Below are 20,743 nucleotides of genomic sequence, written 5' to 3'. Positions count from 1 at the left end.
GACGAGTTAAAGTTGACCGAATGTCGAATTTTTTTATATGTATATTTTTTATATGCAATTATTTCGGAAATAAGAAAAGCTACAACCTTCAAATATTTTTCGTTTTATTCTACAGCAAATTGCGCACATTTTTATATATAAAACTCTATGAAATGCCTAATATGAAACGGAGCAAATATTCCGAGAATGGTACGTACGCATTTCGGAGATTTGTGGCGGAGAATCCGCGCGCGGAGGGAAGGAAAGATTTTTTTTTAAATTAACCATAAATCTAAATATTTTGCTAGAGACTTCGAATTTGTTTCAAGATGAAGATAAATGACTGAATATTACTAGACTGTAAGAGTTTTAGCTTACAATTGCTTTTTTCGACCATTTCGGTAGAGTCAAAGTTGACCGAACGTGGTTTTTTTTCTATTTATCGTGATTTATATGCAAATATTTCAAAAATGAGAAAAGCTACAACCTTCAATTTTTATTTTGTATTCTACATGAAATTGCGCAAATTTTCATATATAAAACTTTATGTAACGGCTAATTTAAAATGGTGCAAACATTACCACAATCGCACGTATGATTTTTTCGGAAGAGTTACCGCGCGGACGTAAAGAAAATTATTTTTTTCATAAATTCACCATAAATCCAAATATTGTGCTAGAGACTTCCAATTTATTGCAAAATGAAGGTAAATGCTTGAATGTTACTAGAATATAAGCGTTTTAGCTTACAATTGCGTTTTTGGACCATTTCGGTAGAGTCAAAGTTGACCGAAGGTTGAAATGTTGGCAATTATCGTTATTTATATGAAAATATCTCAAAACTGATAAAAGCTACAACCATGGGTTGTTTTTAGTTGTATTGTGCATGAAATGCGCACATTTCCATATATAAAACTTTATATAACGGCTAATTTTAAAATGGTGCAAACCTTACCACAATCGCATGTATGATTTTTTTCGAAAGAGTTACCGCGCGGACGTAAGGAAAAAGTTTTTTCATAAATTCACCATAAATCGAAATATTGTGCTAGAGATTTCCAATTAGTTGCAAAATTAAGGTAAATGATTGAATATTACTAAAATATAAGTGTTTTAGCTTACAATTGCATTTTTCGACCATTTCGGTAGAGTCAAAGTTGACTGAAGGTTGAAATTTGGCACTTTTCGTTATTTATATGAAAATATCTCAAAACTGATAAAAGCTACAATCATGAGTATTTTATTGTTGTATTCTACATAAAAATACACACATTTTCATATATAATACTTCATGTAACGGCTAATTTACAATGGTACAAAAATTATGTCAAAGTGACGAAATAATTTCCGAGATGTGTCACAGATACTTTTTAGTGCGGCAAGAAAGAAATTCACGCTTGCGCACCTGCGTAACGATTGTAAACAAAACAACACCTTGATCCGTGAATTCCCAGCATCCCCCAAGGCGCGTGATTCAAAAGTTTTAGGCTGGTAGGCCTATAAGTATTTTTCCGCGAATTTAAAAAAAAACTTTTGTAAGTCGACGTAAAATACGTCCAGTCGGCACACGGGAGACAAAAAATGTCGACGTAAAATACGTCCAGTCGGCGTAAGAGGGTTAAGTGAATTTTCAATACCTCGCAAAGTTGCAACTCGAGGAGTACACTGTTTTGCACATATTTTGTGACGGCTCAACCAAAGCTTATGGTTCTGCGGCCTTTTTGGTAAGAAATGGAGAAAGTTATCTTATGGCAAAAGCTAAGGTTACCCCCCTTAAAACAAAAGCTCTTCCACAATTAGAACTGACATAATTTGGCTAGAAACTAAATTAGCCAACTACATTCACAAAGTTTTAAGTGATAATAATATTTCAAGAACTGTGATTTGGTATGATAATGAGGCCACTATTCAATGGGTCAGAAGCGATAATTCAAAAAATACTTATGTCAAGAACAGGAAGGCTGAGATCAGAGAAGTGTCAGCCAATTATCAGATATTTCATGTGTACTGGAGAAAATCCTGTTGACTTAGTGACTCATGGAGTTGAAGTTGTAGTTTGAGATAACAGTGGGGATACAAATTGATCCAGTTAAGGTTCAATGTTTGTTTGAAGTTAGAGAATGTTTTTTGGAGGAGATTTTCATGATAACGAAATATGTATTTCAGTTTCTGAAAAAATTGTTACTCAAGATATCACTCAATAGAGTGACATAACTTTACCAGATCCAACGGTTTATTGGGTGAGATACTATTAACTTACTGAGTTTAAAGAAACGTTTACTTGGCTGTTTTATTCTGAAAATCCCGATTCTATTGAATTTAGGAGCTTTTGTGATCTTTTGCAGAAACCACATTGCTTGTCTGTCGAATGTTCTGATTTGATTAAGGACGTAGGTCTGTATTTTGATCCAAACATTGGACTGATGAGGTCAAGAGGTTGCCGCCAGCATGTTGACATTACTGTAAATTCCAAATACCCTGTACTAGTTCCACCGGGAGAACATTTAACTAACCTTTTCATTCTTAAGGCACATAGGCATAATTTTGCATGGAGGAGTACAGGAAACTTGCTACTATTCATCGACAACTTAGGATCTGTAAAGGAAGGCAAGCAGTATGCAAAGTGATTAGAAAATTTATCTGCAGGAAAGTTTAAGGTAAACCCTGTATTTACCCTGGTCCCCCTTCTTTACCTTTACATAGTTGTTTTGAAGATGATGAGCCAAGGAAGGTTTATATCTGCATGGTTACTTGTACAGCTACAAGAGCAGTTCATCTATATGTGGCATTAGATGACAGCAGAATCATTTTTATTAATTTTTCATAGGTTTTGTGGTGGCACCTGGTCTGTTCGCAAACAAATAATTTCGGTTAATGGGACAAACTTAAGAAGAAAACTGCTCAAGTTTTTGGAAATAGTAGTGATCCTATACGAGAATATTTTGTAATCATGGTATTAGTTTGGATTCATCGCTCCTAGGCCTTGGCAAGGTGGCTTCTATGAGAGGATGATTAAGGTTAAGAATTGTTTGCAAAAGGTTTTGTATCATGAGAGTCAGTTTAGATGAACTTCAGACTGTGTTGTTGAGATTCAATCTCGTGTTAATAATAGACCACTCACTTATATCAACAGTGATAGGATGTCTTCAGAATCCTTGTCACCTTCACATCTCCTATATGGCAGATCAATTACAACTACTATCTGACTTACAACCTGCTCGACATACGACCACTCGTACTTACAACCTTACTTCAGACAGTTGACTATTGAGTTACTTGGCACTGCGCCATCTCATGAGAACTCTCATCACTCAGGCATGAGAACTCTCATCACTCAGGCAGCATCAGTTTGAGTTACCCTGCCCTATCTGCAGCATCATTTGGTATTAACTGTACTGTAGGCTGAATTGCAAACCAATTTACGTAAGAAGACTTCTGACATGCATGCAAGAACCTAACCCCATTGTAACTCAATGCCTGATTGTACGTAATATATACTATTACATAAATGATTAAAATGTATTAGTAGAAGTACATTATGGTAAAAAGATTGAAATAATGATTGTACATTACATTACAGTACTAAGTAGGCACTTTTATATAGCAAAGGTTTGATAGTATACCCTACCCAGTATGTTGGCCACTTTCTAAGGTTCGACTTACATCCATTCTGACTTACAACCAGTGGGTCGGAACCAAACTTGGTTGTAAGTAGGTTAGTACCTGTATTGAAGCTATGCCACCAGTAGTTTTAGAGGATGAATCTGATCCTACTTACATGGACCATAATTTCCTTAAGAGAACATCATTATGGTTCTGATAGAGCTAGGGAATTGAATAATCTGAAAGTTGGGGATGCTGTTTTGGTCCAAGTTGAATCTCCAAGAAGTGAGTGGCCTTTAGGTAGAATTGTTGAGCTTCGAACTGATTTAGGAGTCATCACAAGTGCTGTAGATGTGTACTGCAAAGGTCATGTCAGTATACAAACAGTTGAAAAGCTTGTACCTTTAGAGGTTAGTGAACCAGTGAATGAGGAACTTATAGGTAATCATGATGATAATGTGAATACTGATGTTCCTAGTTCTGAAATGCCTCATCCCCCTGGTCAAATGATTAAAACACGTCCTCAAGGTGCTAGCAAAACTAGAGCTACACTAGAGAGAAGAGAGCTCATAAAACATGGAGCTCTGTAAGTTTAATTCTTATGTGAGAAATCAATTTTTTTTTTCCTTAGGGCTTGCCCCCAGAATGTTATAAAATGACAGTTAATTTCCATTTCCATGAAAAGAAATGTGTTAATTTCTCTATCATTAATTTTACTGTAGATTTATTATGATTTACTAATTAGTAATTAGTAATTTTTTCATTCTTTTTTAATTGTAAGGATTTTTGTTTGCCCATATTTTGCAAATGTGATGAGTTTCCCTCCACTTGTTTTCCCACCTTAACGGTGGCGTAATGTGCTGCTGGTTTCTGTGCACATATGTTCATGGGTCCTGATAGTGGTGAGCACTGCCATTCTGTATTAGTTATATTATGTAATTACTTCCTGTACCTATCTTCATGAAGACATTGAACTAGCTAAGTATTTTATATAAGTTAATTTGCATGTTTGGCCAAATGTGTATAGGGGAGTTGTATAAGAACGCTAGGTTAGTTCTCGTCTCTGCGTTAGGCGAATACCAGCGAGATTTAAGGTAAACGCAAATTGATTTCTTGTTTGGTAATTTAATTCCAGTGCCTAAAATTCCTACCATTGTTGCCTTAAAGAAAATTGTGCTGTGGACCATTTTGAGCCATCGTAGAATATAATTTCACCACAACTCTTGACCAGTTCAATAATTTCTCTGAAATTCTGCTATTCTAGTCTTTTTGTACATGAACTTCCCTGCCAGATATATACATAGCTTACGACTCTGACGTCACGACAGAAAATTCAAAACTCGCGGCACACGCTACAGGTACGTCAGGTGATCTACCTTACCCGCCGCTGGGTGGCAGGTGTAAGAACCAACCCCCCTTTCCAGTCAGATTTTTCTCCGTCGCCGGCTTAACAGCACCTGTTGTTAAGTCCTCTCAATAGTGGATTTATTCTCGTCGCCGACGATTCTTGGATTGACTTTTTGGTGATGTACCCTTTGTTCGTTGGCTTGGCATACGCTATTTTGGATTGTTTTTTGAATTGTTCTTTGTTTATTTCTCGTAATGGCTGATTCTGAACTTAAGAAATCTTCTATGTTTAGAGTATGTTCGAAGAGTGAATGTAAGGTGAGGCTTCCTAAAGCGTCTTTAGACCCTCACAGTGTGTGTATGAACTGTAGAGGGAATGAATGTTCTTTCGTTAACCCTTGTCAAGAGTGTGAAAGGTTGGATGAGGACGAATGGAAGTCTCTTTCTTCCTACTTAAGGAAGTTAGAGAAGGATAGAGCGAGTAAGGCTTCTTCCAGGAGTTCAAGTAGGTCTCTTGTTAGAGAACTTGATGTTGAGAACCCAAATGTAGACGTAGTTCCTTCTCCTGTTTCAGCCCCTGCTCCTAGCTTTGAACCCGAAGATTCGTGTTCAGAGAACGCAGTAAGGAGTAACGAGAGCAAAGTACGCTCTTATAAAGGTAAGAGTGACAGTGAAAGTGATAAGTGCAGTGCCCCTAGTGCAGTGGAGGGTGCGTCTGACCGGCTCTCTAACGCTTCTAGGCCTAGACCTCTTCCAGACTCCCAGACCCAGTGGAGGAGGAAAGTCGAAAGCCGCAGGAAGGTTAGGGAGGACCCCCACCGGTCAGGCGTCCCCTCGGCAGATCCTGTTGCTCGCTCCCAGGCTGCCTTGGATAGAGCCAAGAAAGAAGTGTTGAAACAGTGCTTCTCGTCTTCTTCGTCTCCTTCTCCTAAGCGTAGATGGAGCGCTTCGGAGTCATCGCGCCCTCTCAAGAGAGCTTGGAAGGAACCTTGCGCCCTTCCCTCCAGCCCCGAATCCTTCTCAGAAGATCCAGAGATCGAGTGTAAGAGAGCCAGGAGATCTCAAGGATCCTCTTCTCCTTTTCCACGCTCACGCTTCTACTCCTACCGAAGAGTTTGAGAGATCGCCAGCGCGCATCTTGGCTGGCCTACAGGCGCAGATTTCTGCTTTAGCCAACTCTTTAGCTGGGAGTTTTCATCGTCAGAAGGACATCTCCCTACCGGTGAAGAAGTCAAAGAAGGATTCTGCGGATTTTTCGCCTAATGCAGGAAAAGTGCAAGAGCCTCGCAGCAGAGCCTCTTTCATTAAAGAGAGAGTCAGTCGCTCTCCAAGCAGGCGCTCCTCTCACGCAAGTAGACGTAAGGATCTTGACAGGCGCTCTTCTCCTGAACTCCGCTCTCCTAGTTTTAGGGAGGATAGGCATCGCTCTCCGAAGACTCGCTCTTCTTCTTGTAAACGTCAAGAGTTTGACAAGAACAAGGATTCTCGTTCTGTCCAGGATCGCAGTAGGCGCTCTTCACCTGGAAGCCGCTCTCCTCTGCATAGGTGCACGGAGACTAGTAGGCGCTTTTCTCCGGATTTTGTTTCTTCGCCTGAGATTAGTTCGCCATCTGTCAAGGAGCCTAGCAAGAGACAGACTAGACTTTCGCCTTCTTGCGAGCTCACTCGTTCAGACAGGCACTCAGTACCTCGCAAACGCTTTGCGTCTGATAGACGTTCTTCTTCGGAAGACTTTTCGCTTTGTGACAGGCGCCAAGAGCCTGACAAGCGAGTTGGATTGGACAAGCGCCAAGGGCCTGACAAGCGCTTAGAACTTGATAGGCGCCTAGAGCCTAGCAGGCGTAAGATTCCTGATAGGCGCTCTCCTCATACTAGGAGCCCTTCAGTTGTCTCTGACAAGGATTTGGACAGACACGCCTCCTCTAGCAGGCGCTCTATTAGTAGGCGCTCTCCCAGTAGGTGCTCTCCCAGCAGGCGCTCTCCCAGCAGGCACTCTCCCGACAGGCGCTCTCCCAGCAGGCGCTCTCCCAACAGGCGCTCTCCCAGCAGGCGCTCTCCCAGTAGGAGTTCTCCTGGAAGGCGCTCTCCTAGGAAAAGCTCTCCTATAGGCAGCCGATTTCCCAAACGTCTTTCTTCGGAAGAAGGACATGGTGCTTCTGAGGAAGATCTTCCGAAGGATTCTTCAGGCTCCTGTTACAAGAGATTGACTGAACTCCTCTTACAAGAATTTGGAGAGTCTCTTTCGGCGGTTGCACCTCCTTCTCCACCTTCATTATTTTCTACAGCTAAAACTTCGAAGACGTCGTCGGTGGTGAAGATGAAACCTACGGTGTCAATGAAGAAAGCGCTCAAGAGCTTTGAAGATTGGTTGGTCTCCAAGGAGGAGAAGGGGAAGACAGTTTTTTCCTTCCCACCTTCCAAACTTACCGGAAAGATGGGATTCTGGTACGAGTCGGGGGAACCTTTGGGTTTGACTCTTCCAGCTTCTGCAGACTCGGACTTCTCTTAGTTGGTGAATTCCGCGCGTCGTTCGGCGCTTAATTCAGCTAAGACGACGTGGGGAATGAGCGAACTCGACCACCTTCTGAAGGGAATGTTCCGGGTGCTGGAAGTGTTTAACTTCCTCGACTGGACCCTAGGAGTCTTAGCTAAGAAGACGAGGGATCAAGACTTTATCTCCAGAGGATTTACATTCAGTATTGTCTTGCATGGACAAGGCAGTGAGAGACGGTTCTGGAGAGATAGCTTCGCTTTTCGGGGCAGGAGTTGTTAAGAAGAGGGCAGTTTTCTGCGTCTTTTTAACTAAAGCGGTGTTGCACGCGCAGAGATCGTCGCTGTTGTTTGCTAATCTTTCCCAGCAACTCTTCCCCAAGAAGATCATAAACGACATTTCCAACGCTCTTTCTGCTAAAGCGACGCAAGATATGTTGGCTCGCTCAGCGAGAATTCCTAAGGCTTCTTTTCAACATAAGGCGAAGACCGCGCTTCTTCCTCCAGAGGAACAAGACCTCCTAGAAGAGGAAGGACCTTCTCTCATTCTATCAGAGCGAAGAAATAGTACGAGTGTCCTCCAGACTGCAGTAGGTGCCAGACTGCTGTGTTTTGCAGACGTCTGGGCACAGAAGGGGGCGGACAACTGGTCCCTCTCTATAATCAAAAAGGGATACCTCATTCCCTTCGTGTCGAGACCTCCTTTGACCACCACACCAAGGGAGTTAGTGGCCAGGTACAAAGACCCTCATATGAATCAGGCCCTTGCTCTAGCAGTAGAGCTGATGCTGGAGAAGCAAGCGATAGAGATGGTGCAGGACCCTCATTCCGCGGGTTTCTACAACCGTCTTTTTCTTATGCCCAAGAACTCAGGAGGATGGAGACCGGTTCTGGACGTAAGCGCCCTGAATGTCTTTGTGAAGAAGAGAAGTTTTACGATGGAGACGACATCCTCAGTATTAGCCGCCCTTCGTCCAGGGGACTGGATGGTGTCACTAGACCTTCAGGACGCTTATTTTCATGTGCCAATCCATCCTTCTTCGTGCAAGTTCCTGAGATTCATGTGGAAAGGGAAAGTGTTTCAGTTTAGGGCATTGTGCTTCGGCCTCTCCACAGCCCCTCAAGTCTTTACAGGGCTGATGAAGAACGTAGCCCAATGGCTTCATCTCGAAGGAGTGAGGGTGTCCCTTTACTTGGACGATTGGCTGATCAGGGCCAAATCGAAGCAGAAATGTCTGGAGGACCTTCACATCACTCTGACCTTAGCGAGTTCTCTGGGTTTACTGATAAACTTCGAGAAATCACAGCTAATCCCCAGCCAAGATCGTATTTATCTGGGGATTCGGATGGTTTTTCAGGCTTTTCGGGCTTTTCCATCCCCGGAAAGGATCAACCGTTGTGCAGAGAAGGTCGCAACCTTTCTGGAGAAAGATGTATGCACAGCGAGGGAGTGGATGAGTGTGTTGGGGACACTCTCCTCACTAGAGCAATTCGTTTCTCTAGGGAGGTTGCACCTCCGACCCCTACAGTTCTTCCTGAATCAGAACTGGAATCGGGGTGCTCAGAATCTAGATTTTGTATTCAAAATCCCGAACGAGATAAAAGAGGATCTCCGATGGTGGACAAACCCTCTTCTTTTCAAGGAAGGCATTTCCTTACGGTTGAAAAACCCCGACCGTGTCTTATTTGCAGACTCATCGGACAAAGGTTGGGGAGCAACTCTAGGATCCAGAGAAGTGTCAGGCACCTGGATGGGGGAACAGGTGTCCTGGCATATAAACAAAAAAAGAGCTCATGGCGATTTGGTTAGCCCTCAAGGAGTTCGAACCTCTCGTTCAGAAGTCTTCAGTTCAGGTCAACTCGGACAACACCACAGCCCTGGCTTACATTCGGAAACAAGGGGGGACTCACTCATTCTCCCTGTACGAAACAGCAAGAATGCTCCTCTTATGGTCGGAGGAAAGGGAGATAAGTCTTCTCACCAGGTTCGTACAGGGAGAAAGAAATGTCAGAGCAGATCTGCTCAGCAGAAGAAACCAAGTCCTTCCCTCAGAATGGACCCTTCACTCGGACGTATGCCAGGGACTGTGGAAGCTCTGGGGCAGACCTCATCTGGACCTCTTCGCAACTGCCAGGAACGCGAGGATAGACCTGTACTGCTCACCGATTTCAGACCCGAAAGCAGTAGCGGTAGACGCGTTCCTGTTGGACTGGAGCAACCTAGACCTTTATGCGTTTCCTCCTTTCAAGATTCTAGGGGAGACTCTAAGGAAATTCTCAGCATCAGAAGGAGCAAGGATGACCTTGATAGCTCCATTCTGGCCCGCCCAAGACTGGTTCACAGAGGTACTGGAATGGTTGGTAGATGTTCCAAGATCTCTGCCACTAAGAGTCGATCTGCTCAAACAGCCCCACTTCGACAGGTTTCACAAGAACCTCCCCGCTCTCAGTCTGACTGGATTCAGACTATCAAGAGTCTGGTCAGAGCTAAGGGGTTTTTGGCAAAGTCTGCAAGAGCAATTGCCAATGCATGGAGACCTTCCACTTCCAAGGTCTACCAGTCGAAGTAGGATGTTTTTCGACGTTGGTGCAGGAATCAGAACGTTTCTTCCTCCAGTACCTCTGTGACCCAGATAGCAGATTTTCTTATTTTCTTGAGGGAAAAATGCAGTTTGGTAGTCTCTACCGTTAAGGGCTACAGGAGTATGCTATCTTCTGTGTTCAGACACGGGATTAAACATCTCCGAAGATAAGGATCTGCATGACTTAATCAAGTCGTTTGAGACTTCTAAAGGGAACTCTTGTTTAACACCAAGCTGGAACCTGGATGTAGTGCTTTCGTTCTTAAGATCCGCTAGATTCGAACCTCTCCATTCAGCTTCCTTCAGAGATCTTACTATGAAGACCTTGTTTCTCTGCGCTTTAGCTTCAGCTAAGAGAGTAAGCGAACTGCAAGCTTTGGAAGGAGATGTTGGGTTCCAAGGAGACTCAGCTGTGTGTTCGTTTCTCCCGTCTTTCTTGGCCAAGAATGAAAACCCCTCTTCACCTTGGCCCAGGAGCTTCGAAATTAAAAGCTTATCCTCTCTAGTTGGATCAGAAGAGGAGAGGACCCTTTGCCCTGTAAGGAGCCTAAAGTTTTATCTCCAGAAGAAGAAACAGCTTCGGGCTAACTCAGACATCCTATGGTGTTCCGTAAGAGATCCTAGTAGGCCCTTATCAAAGAATGCCCTGTCATTCTTTATAAGGAACCTTATCAAAGAAGCTCACGCATCTTGTGACCAAGATCAGTTTAGACTTCTTAAAGTCAAGGCACATGAGGTAAGGGCCATCTCTACGTCTTTGGCTTTCAAGAAGAACATGTCCCTACAAAACCTCATGAAGACAACTTATTGGAGGTGTGAGTCAGTCTTTGCCAACCACTACCTGAAAGACGTAAGAATTACGTATGAGAAGTGCTTTGGGTTAGGCCCGTACGTATCGGCGGATTCAGTGCTGGGGCAGGGAGCTGAAGCATATCCTTTTTAAATATTTTCCCTTATTGTATTTGTATTGTGTTTTTTTTGGTTGTGGGAAGGAGGATGCAGGAGGCACCTCCCTCTTTCATAGTATTAACATTTGTATTTAGGTTAGGTGATCGTTTTGTGCTTGAAGCTCCTTGCAAGGGTAGTGGACAGGCTCTGTCATTTAAGTGGGTTGATCCCCATTGACTAGATCCTAACTGGATTCTGCCAAGTAAGAGGAGTCAGTTCCCATTGGTAGACCCAAAGAGTTTTTCAGCTATAGGTCACGCCCTCGCTGTAACTCTTCAGGCAACGCAGACTTGTAGACAGTAACTACGAAGTCTTCTGCCTAAATCAGGTAAGAACCAAGGGTATTTATTACTTTAACATATGTTTTTTCCCCTTTCTCTGGACTTATAAGTCTCTCTCCCTCCACCAAGGGTGTCAATCAGCTATGTATATATCTGGCAGGGAAGTTCATGTACAAAAATGATATTGTTAGTATACAATAAAGTTTTGTACATACTTACCTGGCAGATATATACATAGCTTACGACTCTGACGTCACGACAGAAAATTCAAAACTCGCGGCACACGCTACAGGTAGGTCAGGTGATCTACCTTACCCGCTGCTGGGTGGCAGGTGTAAGAACCAACCCCCCTTTCCAGTCAGATTTTTCTCTTCCACCTGTCTCCTGAGGGGAGGCTGGGAGGGCCATCAATCGTATATATCTGCCAGGTAAGTATGTACAAAACTTTATTGTATACTAACAATATCATTTTTTGTTTAATCTTCCACAGATCAACTGCCTCTCTTTTCATAATTCTCATTGCACTTATTTCTTTCTTTCTTCTTTCCTATTTTAGTATTTCCCTTTTATGACAGTAACACCAGATGGTCTTGCTTTCAGTCACATGACCCGATACTAATGGCAATTCTATATCAATCCTGGTGTTTACGACCCAATGCACCCTCAGCCATGATACACCTGGTGATAGTCAAGTAAACACAAGAAAAAATTTTAAAAATGCTAATCAAATGTAAGTTCACCAAAGTTAACTTCCAAGTGCCCGTTAGTTCCATATTACTAGTATTAATTATTTTTGAATAGAATGGCTAGTCTTCTTTTTTTTTTTTTTTTTTATAGCAGACATGTTAATGTAGGTATTGCCAATATAACTTACCTCGGGTTCCTAGGTGTGGGACTCTTAAAAACATCTGCATATGGCTAGCTTGAGTATTCTCCACTAATATCCCATTTGCGGGGTGGGTTTGCTTGGGGAAAACATTAATTTTCCAATAGCAGTCTAGGTTTTACATAATCTAGTCTAAGAGTATTATACAGGTTAATCAGCTTAATGTGAACTAGACCAGCCCTAGGAGATATATAGTTCGGTCATGTTTTGGCTGTTGTTTTGCTGTGTAGATAAAGATACCTCCAGCTTTGAGCCCGAAGTGTTTTTGTTCGGTTCCACTTCAAGCCGAATGTTATTTTTCCTTTGGGCATGTTGGTTATCAATGCTGAACGCTCAAAAGATATTACTATGTATTTGCCTTGACTGTAGCTACTTGTAGCATACTGTATTTTCATCCATGTTCTACTTGCTTTTTTAGCTAACTGAATTTGTAAATTTGTACTATTGCTTTTCTTTAAAAATACATTAGGTAGGAGGCATCAGCTCCCAGAATGCATGTACGTATGTAGATGCTGTGTACTTAACAAAGGTTTATTTAACCATTAAGGAAAGCCAACATATGAGATGAGAAGCCATGGGACTTATTTATGGATTTCTGGCATTATGTAACTGAAAATGGTAGAAATGAGAATGGTCACATCATCACTGAATTACCTAGGACCTTCAATGAAGGTATACTGTTGATCTTATCTGCAAACTCGTTATTATCTGCAAACTCGTCAATAAATGAAGATAAAATGGTGTGCGGTATTAAAACTGTTGAAGTATTGCTGCTATATAAAAGACACGAAGCTTCTCTATTGCAGAAAACACTGGCCATAGTAACTTATAAGGATTCAGTACCAGTGATTATATAATGTGCTGTTATATCTCAAGTTACATAATCCACTGTGTGCAGCTGATTATTGTGAAGAAAGTCAGACTGATTGACCTTGATAAACTGAGCAAAATCAGGTGGAGCTTTGTTAAGAGATGGAGGAGAGCAGATAAGCACCCTCAGAAATGCTGGAGCATGCAGCTTATTGTCAAAAGATATAAACACACCTCTTTTACCTTCTGCATCTCTCTGAAGGTGGTTGAAGGATGGCTGTCACTCTGGAGGGAAAGAGTAAGTTTGTGCCACCTCCGGATTTGGGAAACAAAGTAAGTTACCTAAAGTGTTCCTGCTCCTTATTGTATGGGTAAGCTAGGTGGGAGCTAAAAATTGTGGCTCTGCCAAACTTTTATATCATGAAACTTGTGTACATGCTGTAATACAAATCTGGAAGTCTTTACAGTATGGCATTAAGTTCTCTCGTACTTCTATCCCCAAAAGTTTTTAACTTTTCAAGCTTTATGGTGCTTTTAACACCCCCAATGTCCTTTGCCTTTTATGATTTTGGGATTCAGCTCCCTTGTTTGAGGCCTTACCTAGACAGACTTCCTTCTGTTCATTCATTTTCCACATTTACCCATTTCTAGCAGCTAATCATTTAGTCTAATTTTGCTATCTTCTTGATAATGGTCTTTTATTTTAGTTATGGTCACTATACCTTCAGTTTTTCATTGAAATTTATGAGCAAAATGAAATATAATGTTAGTGTTAGCAATAACAAATACCTTTAACCTTAGTAGTAAGTGAACCTTATGACAAAATGGTATCTTCAGAGTTGTTTGCATAAAAATATCATACAGTTTCATCAACAAAATACCCCAGCAGCATAAACAGATAATGTGGAAACAGCCTTTACAATCTCAGTCTTACAAAATTTTTATCAAAATTCACTCATATTTACTGATAAATCCACTTCCAAAGATATGTGAAAATTTCAAGGTCATGTCCTCTTTTACTCTTGATTTTAAGATGACAGATGTTTCATTAATCAGCATATATTTATTTTTATATTTTTCCTGGCCATTTTAAAATAAAGTTACCTTAACTTACGACAGTTGACATCCATGTACATAGTAATGGTATACTGTACAGTACATACAGTATCTTGTGATGAACAATGACCCCTTGTCTGCAGAACTGCATTATGGAAAATTATATAACTTAAACATTGTCAAGTCCAAGCATTGCCTACCACATAAGATTGCTACTAATGCTTAATTGTAAATCACATATCACACACTAATAAAACAACTGTATTCCTCTAGTGCCCTGAAGATGACGTGCACAGATTTATAACAGACTGTATGAAGGCTGTTGGTGTTCCTCAAGAAAATGCAGTGCTGATGGCCGATATTTTAGTTGAGGCCGACCGGCGAGGGCATTTCAGTCATGGGCTTTTAAGGACAGGTTAGTTCGTATTAAAACTGCTAGTGTTTATGCATACTGATGTAAGAACATTCATGAGGATGATGCATACTTCACATTCATGTAAGTAATACTGTGCAGCATGTTTCATTTTACTTCTTGGGTAAATGTCTTTTAAATAGAGAAAACACTCATTTTACTTCTTGGGTAAATGTCTTTTAAATAGAGAAAACACTCATTTTACTTCTTGGGTAAATGTCTTTTAAATAGAGAAAACACGACTGAATAACAGCGGTTACGTCACTGTGATTTAACTTACCTTTTTAATATGGAAACCCTACACACAATTGTAGCTAAACTTAACTATCTACAATTAATACAGCATCTGCAAGATAGTACGCGCGACAGAAGTGCAGCTGTGTCAATTCAGTTGTAATCTCTAAAGTTTTCTAAATATTGTTCAGCTATTATGTTTATAAAAAGCTAAATCAGACTGCCTAACTTAAATTTTTAGCTCTCATGGGGCTGGCCAAAAAATTGCTTTATAAAAATAATAGCAATATATAAGAGGCTGGATAACAAGCTTTGGGCATTAAACTCCATATTTTGACTTGTTAAAACAAGGCATCTTTTCATTACATAGTTAATAAGCAGGTATCTGGAAAATTAAGATCGGAACATGTCCTTCCTAGTAACAAAAGACCTTAACTTGTTTACACAACATATTTCAGAAATGTATTTGGCCGATATGCTAAAGAAACTCTGCGACCCTCATGCTAGACCAACAGTCCTGAAGGAGAGTGCATCAACAGCTATAGTGGATGGGAACAACGGTTTGGGTCCTGTGGTTTCTAAGTTTTGCATGGATTTGGCAATCAAGAAGGCAAAAGAAACTGGAATAGGCTGGGTTTGCAATAGAGGCAAGTTGTGACAATTACAAGCAAATATACAAGATAAAAGTCACTGAAACATTACAAACACAAAGTAGAAATAGTGGAATTAATGTAAAGTTGGATCACCGTTTCCTTCAGCATGAACCTAAAGTGAAAGCACAGTAATAGTAGTAGTATGTACTAAGAGCTTTGGTGAGGGTTCCATTATATTTTTCAGGAAGCAACCACTATGGTATTGCAGGAGTGTGGGCTATGCAAGCAGCAGAAAAGGGAATGATTGTGAGTAATTCTGACAGTATTTTTTTCTGCGCAATTCATACTGTAACTTGGCTTAATTTAACACCTGAACAAGAGGATGATAATTATGTATTTGACACCTAAAGCTTTGTTTTTTATTACTATTGTATACAGTACTGGAATGCTTAAATGATTTATCCTTTCACAGGGCATGTCTTTCACGAACACCTCATCTCTCGTGGTTCCAACAAGGAGTGTTAAGGTAGTACATTTATCAATCTGCATTATGGTAAAACAGCTGTTAAAAATGTTTTGATTTTTAACTGTATCGTTGGCAACAAAAAGGCGGTTAGGACGAGTGCCACCATGGGGTGGAAGGGCAGCCTTTACGAGGTTGAACATTTCTGTTACTTTGGGGACACCCTGTGAAGTAGGTATTGAGAAGGCTCTAACAAAAGCAGAGAATAGTGGCACCCAACAGCTTTAAATCAAGCAGATCTCTCAAAGATTGAGGTGGTTTGGATGTGGGATTGGTGAAGTGCTTGTATTTGATGGAAAATACATATGTATTGGAAAAACAGTATACGGTACATGGATATCTATACCAGAATACCACTGGGAAGAGGTCATTGTATGTCTGACAATACAAAGCGTAAATCTGACAAATATTACCGACGGTGATCTTGAACAGTGAAGTTTTAAATGTACACCAAATTTATCAGTATTACAAGCTGGCTCGGCTATGAATTAAAAAAAATATTGCTGTGGTTTATAAAATCTACATTTTTTTTTATACTGAACAAAGCCTCCCTAGGTTTTAAAATAGTCATGGATAATGTATGTATTGTACTTGAATAAGTTTAAAAAAAATTAAAATGCACAGATAGGAATTGGTGCTCAAGGAATGAAGTCTCTACAAGCACTATTATTTTTTTTCATCCACAGCCTGTCTTGGGCACAAATCCAATATCTCTGGCAGCTCCAGCAGAAGGTGGTAATTTTGTACTAGATATGGCAACAAGTGTTGTGGCAGGTGGTAAGGTAAGAGACAGTAATGTTATAAGTCCATCTAGGTCTGTCAATCCCACACCCAGTTGAGGGTAGCTTTTGTGTGTGTAATCATCCTGAGTTTCATGTCTTGATAAGTACATCTTAGTTTAGATTTTCAGCAAATGTGAAATATATTGCAGCACAGTCTTACTTCCTTGTCATCCTAGGAATAACTAAGTTATTCTAGGTAACATCCTCTGACATTTGGTTTAGGAGTTATAGAGACAAGGTTATTTTGAGCCTCAATAATTTCGTGTGATTTTGATCATATTTACTATTTTTATTCTGAAAACATCTTCCTGATTTTAAAATTATAGCAAATAATCTATGCATATTGCAACTCAGCTATGAAGTAATGCATTAATCTAATTCAGCTTGACCTGTTTGCATACTCCTTGCGTAAAGGTGGAGAAGAAAGTGTACGAAGGGAAACCACTACCAGAGAATTGGTCGCTAGATAAGGAAGGCTGCCCTACAACGAGTGCCAAAAAAGGATTGGAGGGTTTCCTCTTACCCCTTGGAGGTGCAGAAGAAACCTCAGGATACAAAGGCTTTGGTCTAGGAATGATGGTGGAGATATTTTGTGGCATCTTGTCAGGTAAGAAGTACTTCTCGACGTGGTTCGGAAGTCACGTAAAGCCGTTAGTCCCGTTGCTGAATAACCACTGGTTCCATGCAATGTAAAAACACCATACAAACAAACTAACTTCTCTGTTGTAATAGTAATTAGACAGGGCAGATGTAAGTGATGAAAGTGCCACTTTTTTGCAAAAATCCAAGAGGACTGATTTTTGAACATATACTAAGTCCTTGAAATCAATGTTGTTACAAAACTATTCCAAATATACTTATGTATTGTATCTATGGTACACATACCTTTTTATTTATCCTCCCAATATTTATGATTGAACTATAGTATTTTCATTCTCTAGGAGGGACATATGGGCCTCATATTCGTGAATGGACCAAAGCAGACAGACCAGCGGACCTCAGCCACTGTTTTGTGGCAATTGATCCAACTTGCTTTGCTCCTGGTTTTGAAAGTCGGCTGGGAGATCTGATGAATTATTGCCGCAACGTACAGCCGGTAATACAAGCTTAACAAAAACGTTCCAGTCTCTAATATTGAATATAGGAAACTGCATTTAGAATGTAAAGTATACTAGTACAATTACTTATCACAAAAAGTCTTTGAAGTAAAGCAAAATAATATTCAGATTTGATCAGTACATACCTCATGATCAATAAACATTAATTATAAGCACAGTAACATAGATATGATATTTGGGACTCCTCTTATTTCTTAATAGGTTGATCCCCAAAAACCAGTTTTGGTGGCTGGTGATCCGGAGAGAATCAACTCTGAGAAGGTCAGAGCAGATGGAGGCATAACTTATGACACCAGCCTCATACAGGAAATGGTAAGTACCCTGGATCGGTAATTTTGATCAAGAAATATCTACTTGCAGCATTCAATGATCCAACAAATATCTGTTGCTCACAGAAATTTCATTTTTCAAACAGCACAGATCTTATAATACCAAAATCTCAACTTCCTTTTATTTGGGTTGTGATGGCATCCTATAAATTCCTATTAAATCCTATTATATTATAATTATATGCAAAGATATAAATATTAAATATATATTAACCCTCTTACGTCGACATTTTTTGTCTCCCGTGTGCCGACTGGACGTATTTTACGTCGACTTACAAAAGTTTTTTTTTTAATTCATGGAAAAATACTTATAGGCCTACCAGCCTAAAACTTTTGAATCACGCGCCTTGGGGGATGCTGAGAGTTCACGGATCAAGGTGTTGTTTTGTTTACAATCGTTACGCAGGTGCGCAAGCGCGAATTTTTTTCGTGCCGCACTAAAATGTATCTGTGACACATCTCGGAAATTATTTCGTCATATTTCGTCACTTTGACATAATTTTTGTATCATTGTAAATTAGCCGTTACATAAAGTATTATATATGAAAATGTGCGCATTTTTATGTAGAATACAACAATAAAATACTCATGATTATAGCTTTTATCAATTTTGAGATATTTTCATATAAATAACGATTATTGCCAAAATTTCAACCTTTGGTCAAATTTGACTCTACCGAAATGGTCGAAAAACGCAATTGTAAGCTAAAACTCTTATATTTTAGTAATATTCAATCATTTACCTTAATTTTGCAACTAATTGGAAGTCTCTAGCACAATATTTCGATTTATGGTGAATTTATGAAAAAACTTTTTCCTTACGTCCGCGCGGTAACTCTTTCGAAAAAAATCATACATGCGATTGTGGTAATGTTTGCACCATTTTAGAATTAGCCGTTATATAAAGTTTTATATATGGAAATGTGTGCAATTTCATGCACAATACAACTAAAAACAACACATGGTTATAGCTTTTATCAGTTTTGAGATATTTTCATATAAATAACGATAATTGCCAAAATTTCAACCTTCGGTCAACTTTGACTCTACCGAAATGGTCGAAAAGCACAATTGTAAGCTAAAACGCTTATATTCTAGTAATATTCAAGCATTTAGCTTCATTTTGCAACATATTGGAAGTCTCTAGCACAATATTTCGATTTATGGTGAATTTATGAAAAAAATAACATTTTCTTTACGTCCGCGCGGTAACTTCTGAAAAAATCATACGTGTGATTGTGGTAATGTTTGCACCATTTTAAATTAGCCGTTACATAAAGTTTTATATATGAAAATGTGTGCAATTTCATGTAGAATACAACAAAAATAATTGAAGGTTGTAGCTTTTCTCTTTTTTGAAATATTTGCATATAAATCACGATAAATAAAAAAAAAAACCACGTTCGGTCAACTTTGACTCTACCGAAATGGTCGAAAAACGCAATTGTAAGCTAAAACTCTTACAGTCTAGTAATATTCAGTCATTTATCTTCATCTTGAAACAAATTCGAAGTCTCTAGTAAAATATTTAGATTTATGGTGAATTTTAAAAAAAATCTTTCCTTCCCTCCGCGCGCGGATTCTCCGCCACAAATCTCCGAAATGCGTACGTACCATTCTCGGAATATTTGCTCCGTTTCATATTAGGCATTTCATAGAGTTTTATATATGAAAATGTGCGCAATTTCACGTAGAATAAAACTAAAACAAAAAATATTTGAAGGTTGTAGCTTTTTTATTTCCGAAATAATTGCATATAAAAAATATATATAAACAAAATTAGACATTCGGTCAAATTTAACTCTTCAGATATGGTCGAAAACTGCAATTGTAAGCTAATACTCTTACAGTATAGTAATATACATCATTTGTCTTCATTTTGAAAGAAATTGGAAGTCTCTAGGACAATATTTAGGTTTATGGTGAATTTTTGAAAAAAATATTTTACGTCCGCGCGTTACGAATTCATGCATTATTTTGTGATAATATTTTCTGTGTTGTTTTTATCGTTTTACAATGATAATATTTTCTGTGTTGCTTTTATTGTTTTACAATGTGTTATATACCAAAATGATCGCAATTTAGTGTACATTACAACGAAAAAAAAAGTAACTTGTTACCTTTAACCGTTTTGCGCACAGCGCGATTTGCATAAAATTACATATGAAATTTCGTTTTTGCGCTATCATATATCGCATTATTTATGTATGATAATGATAATTTTTTTCATTTCTGATGGTTGCATACTAAACTTCATCCAATGACAAAAAAAGGAGCCAAAAATTAACTCTTAATCTTGAAAACTAAGCGCGCTGTGATTTTTTGAAAAAAAATATATTTTTTCCGCTTCCGCGCTCACTCTGAAACACCTCCGGCACACGGGAGACAATTTTTTTTTTTACCGCTTTGGCGTAAGAGGGCTAACCCTGTGAATAGTTACTTGTAGCAGTCTTTTGGTGAAAGCAAATACCAAATTGTCCTGAACACTTAAATATTAAAATGTCTGTCCATTTTACCTTTTTTTAATTATGAATTAATTTCTTCTTACAGTGGAAATTAGCAAAGTTCTTGGGTGTAAAGCCACTGCAGTCGGTATGAATTGCTTCTGAGGAGCCAACCAGGGTGTAAAGCCACTGTAGTTGGTATGAATTGCTTCTGAGGAGCCAACCAGTGCTAAGTTTTCTTTCTTGAACTTGATTAAAGGACTACAATTTACATTTAGTATCATTGTAAATACTTGTCAATATTCTTTTATTCATTTTCTTGGTGAA

At 39.4% G+C, this 20,743-nt stretch overlaps 1 protein-coding gene across 2 annotated transcripts; it reads left to right on the top strand.

The window, feature by feature from the left end:
• The first annotated feature begins 12,966 nt into the window (after positions 1 to 12,966).
• LOC135204305 (uncharacterized oxidoreductase YjmC-like) lies at positions 12,967 to 20,687 on the top strand. 2 transcript variants are annotated; one of them, XM_064234464.1, is made up of 10 exons: positions 12,967 to 13,258; positions 14,255 to 14,396; positions 15,086 to 15,278; positions 15,469 to 15,526; positions 15,693 to 15,746; positions 16,430 to 16,525; positions 16,940 to 17,132; positions 17,467 to 17,621; positions 17,845 to 17,955; positions 20,523 to 20,687. In XM_064234464.1, the coding sequence occupies exons 1-10, from the start codon at positions 13,199 to 13,201 to the stop codon at positions 20,568 to 20,570; spliced, it is 1,110 nt and encodes a 369-aa protein (XP_064090534.1). In that variant the 5' UTR covers positions 12,967 to 13,198; the 3' UTR covers positions 20,571 to 20,687. The 2 variants fall into 2 exon arrangements, with proteins under 2 accessions (XP_064090534.1, XP_064090533.1); XM_064234463.1 differs by having other exon boundaries at positions 12,979 to 13,258; positions 15,086 to 15,274; positions 15,465 to 15,526.
• Positions 20,688 to 20,743: the final 56 nt, after the last annotated feature.

Source organism: Macrobrachium nipponense, chromosome 44 (assembly GCF_015104395.2).
Source record: "Macrobrachium nipponense isolate FS-2020 chromosome 44, ASM1510439v2, whole genome shotgun sequence".
NCBI lineage: Eukaryota > Metazoa > Arthropoda > Malacostraca > Decapoda > Palaemonidae > Macrobrachium > Macrobrachium nipponense.
This window is presented reverse-complemented; position numbering and strand designations above follow the sequence as displayed.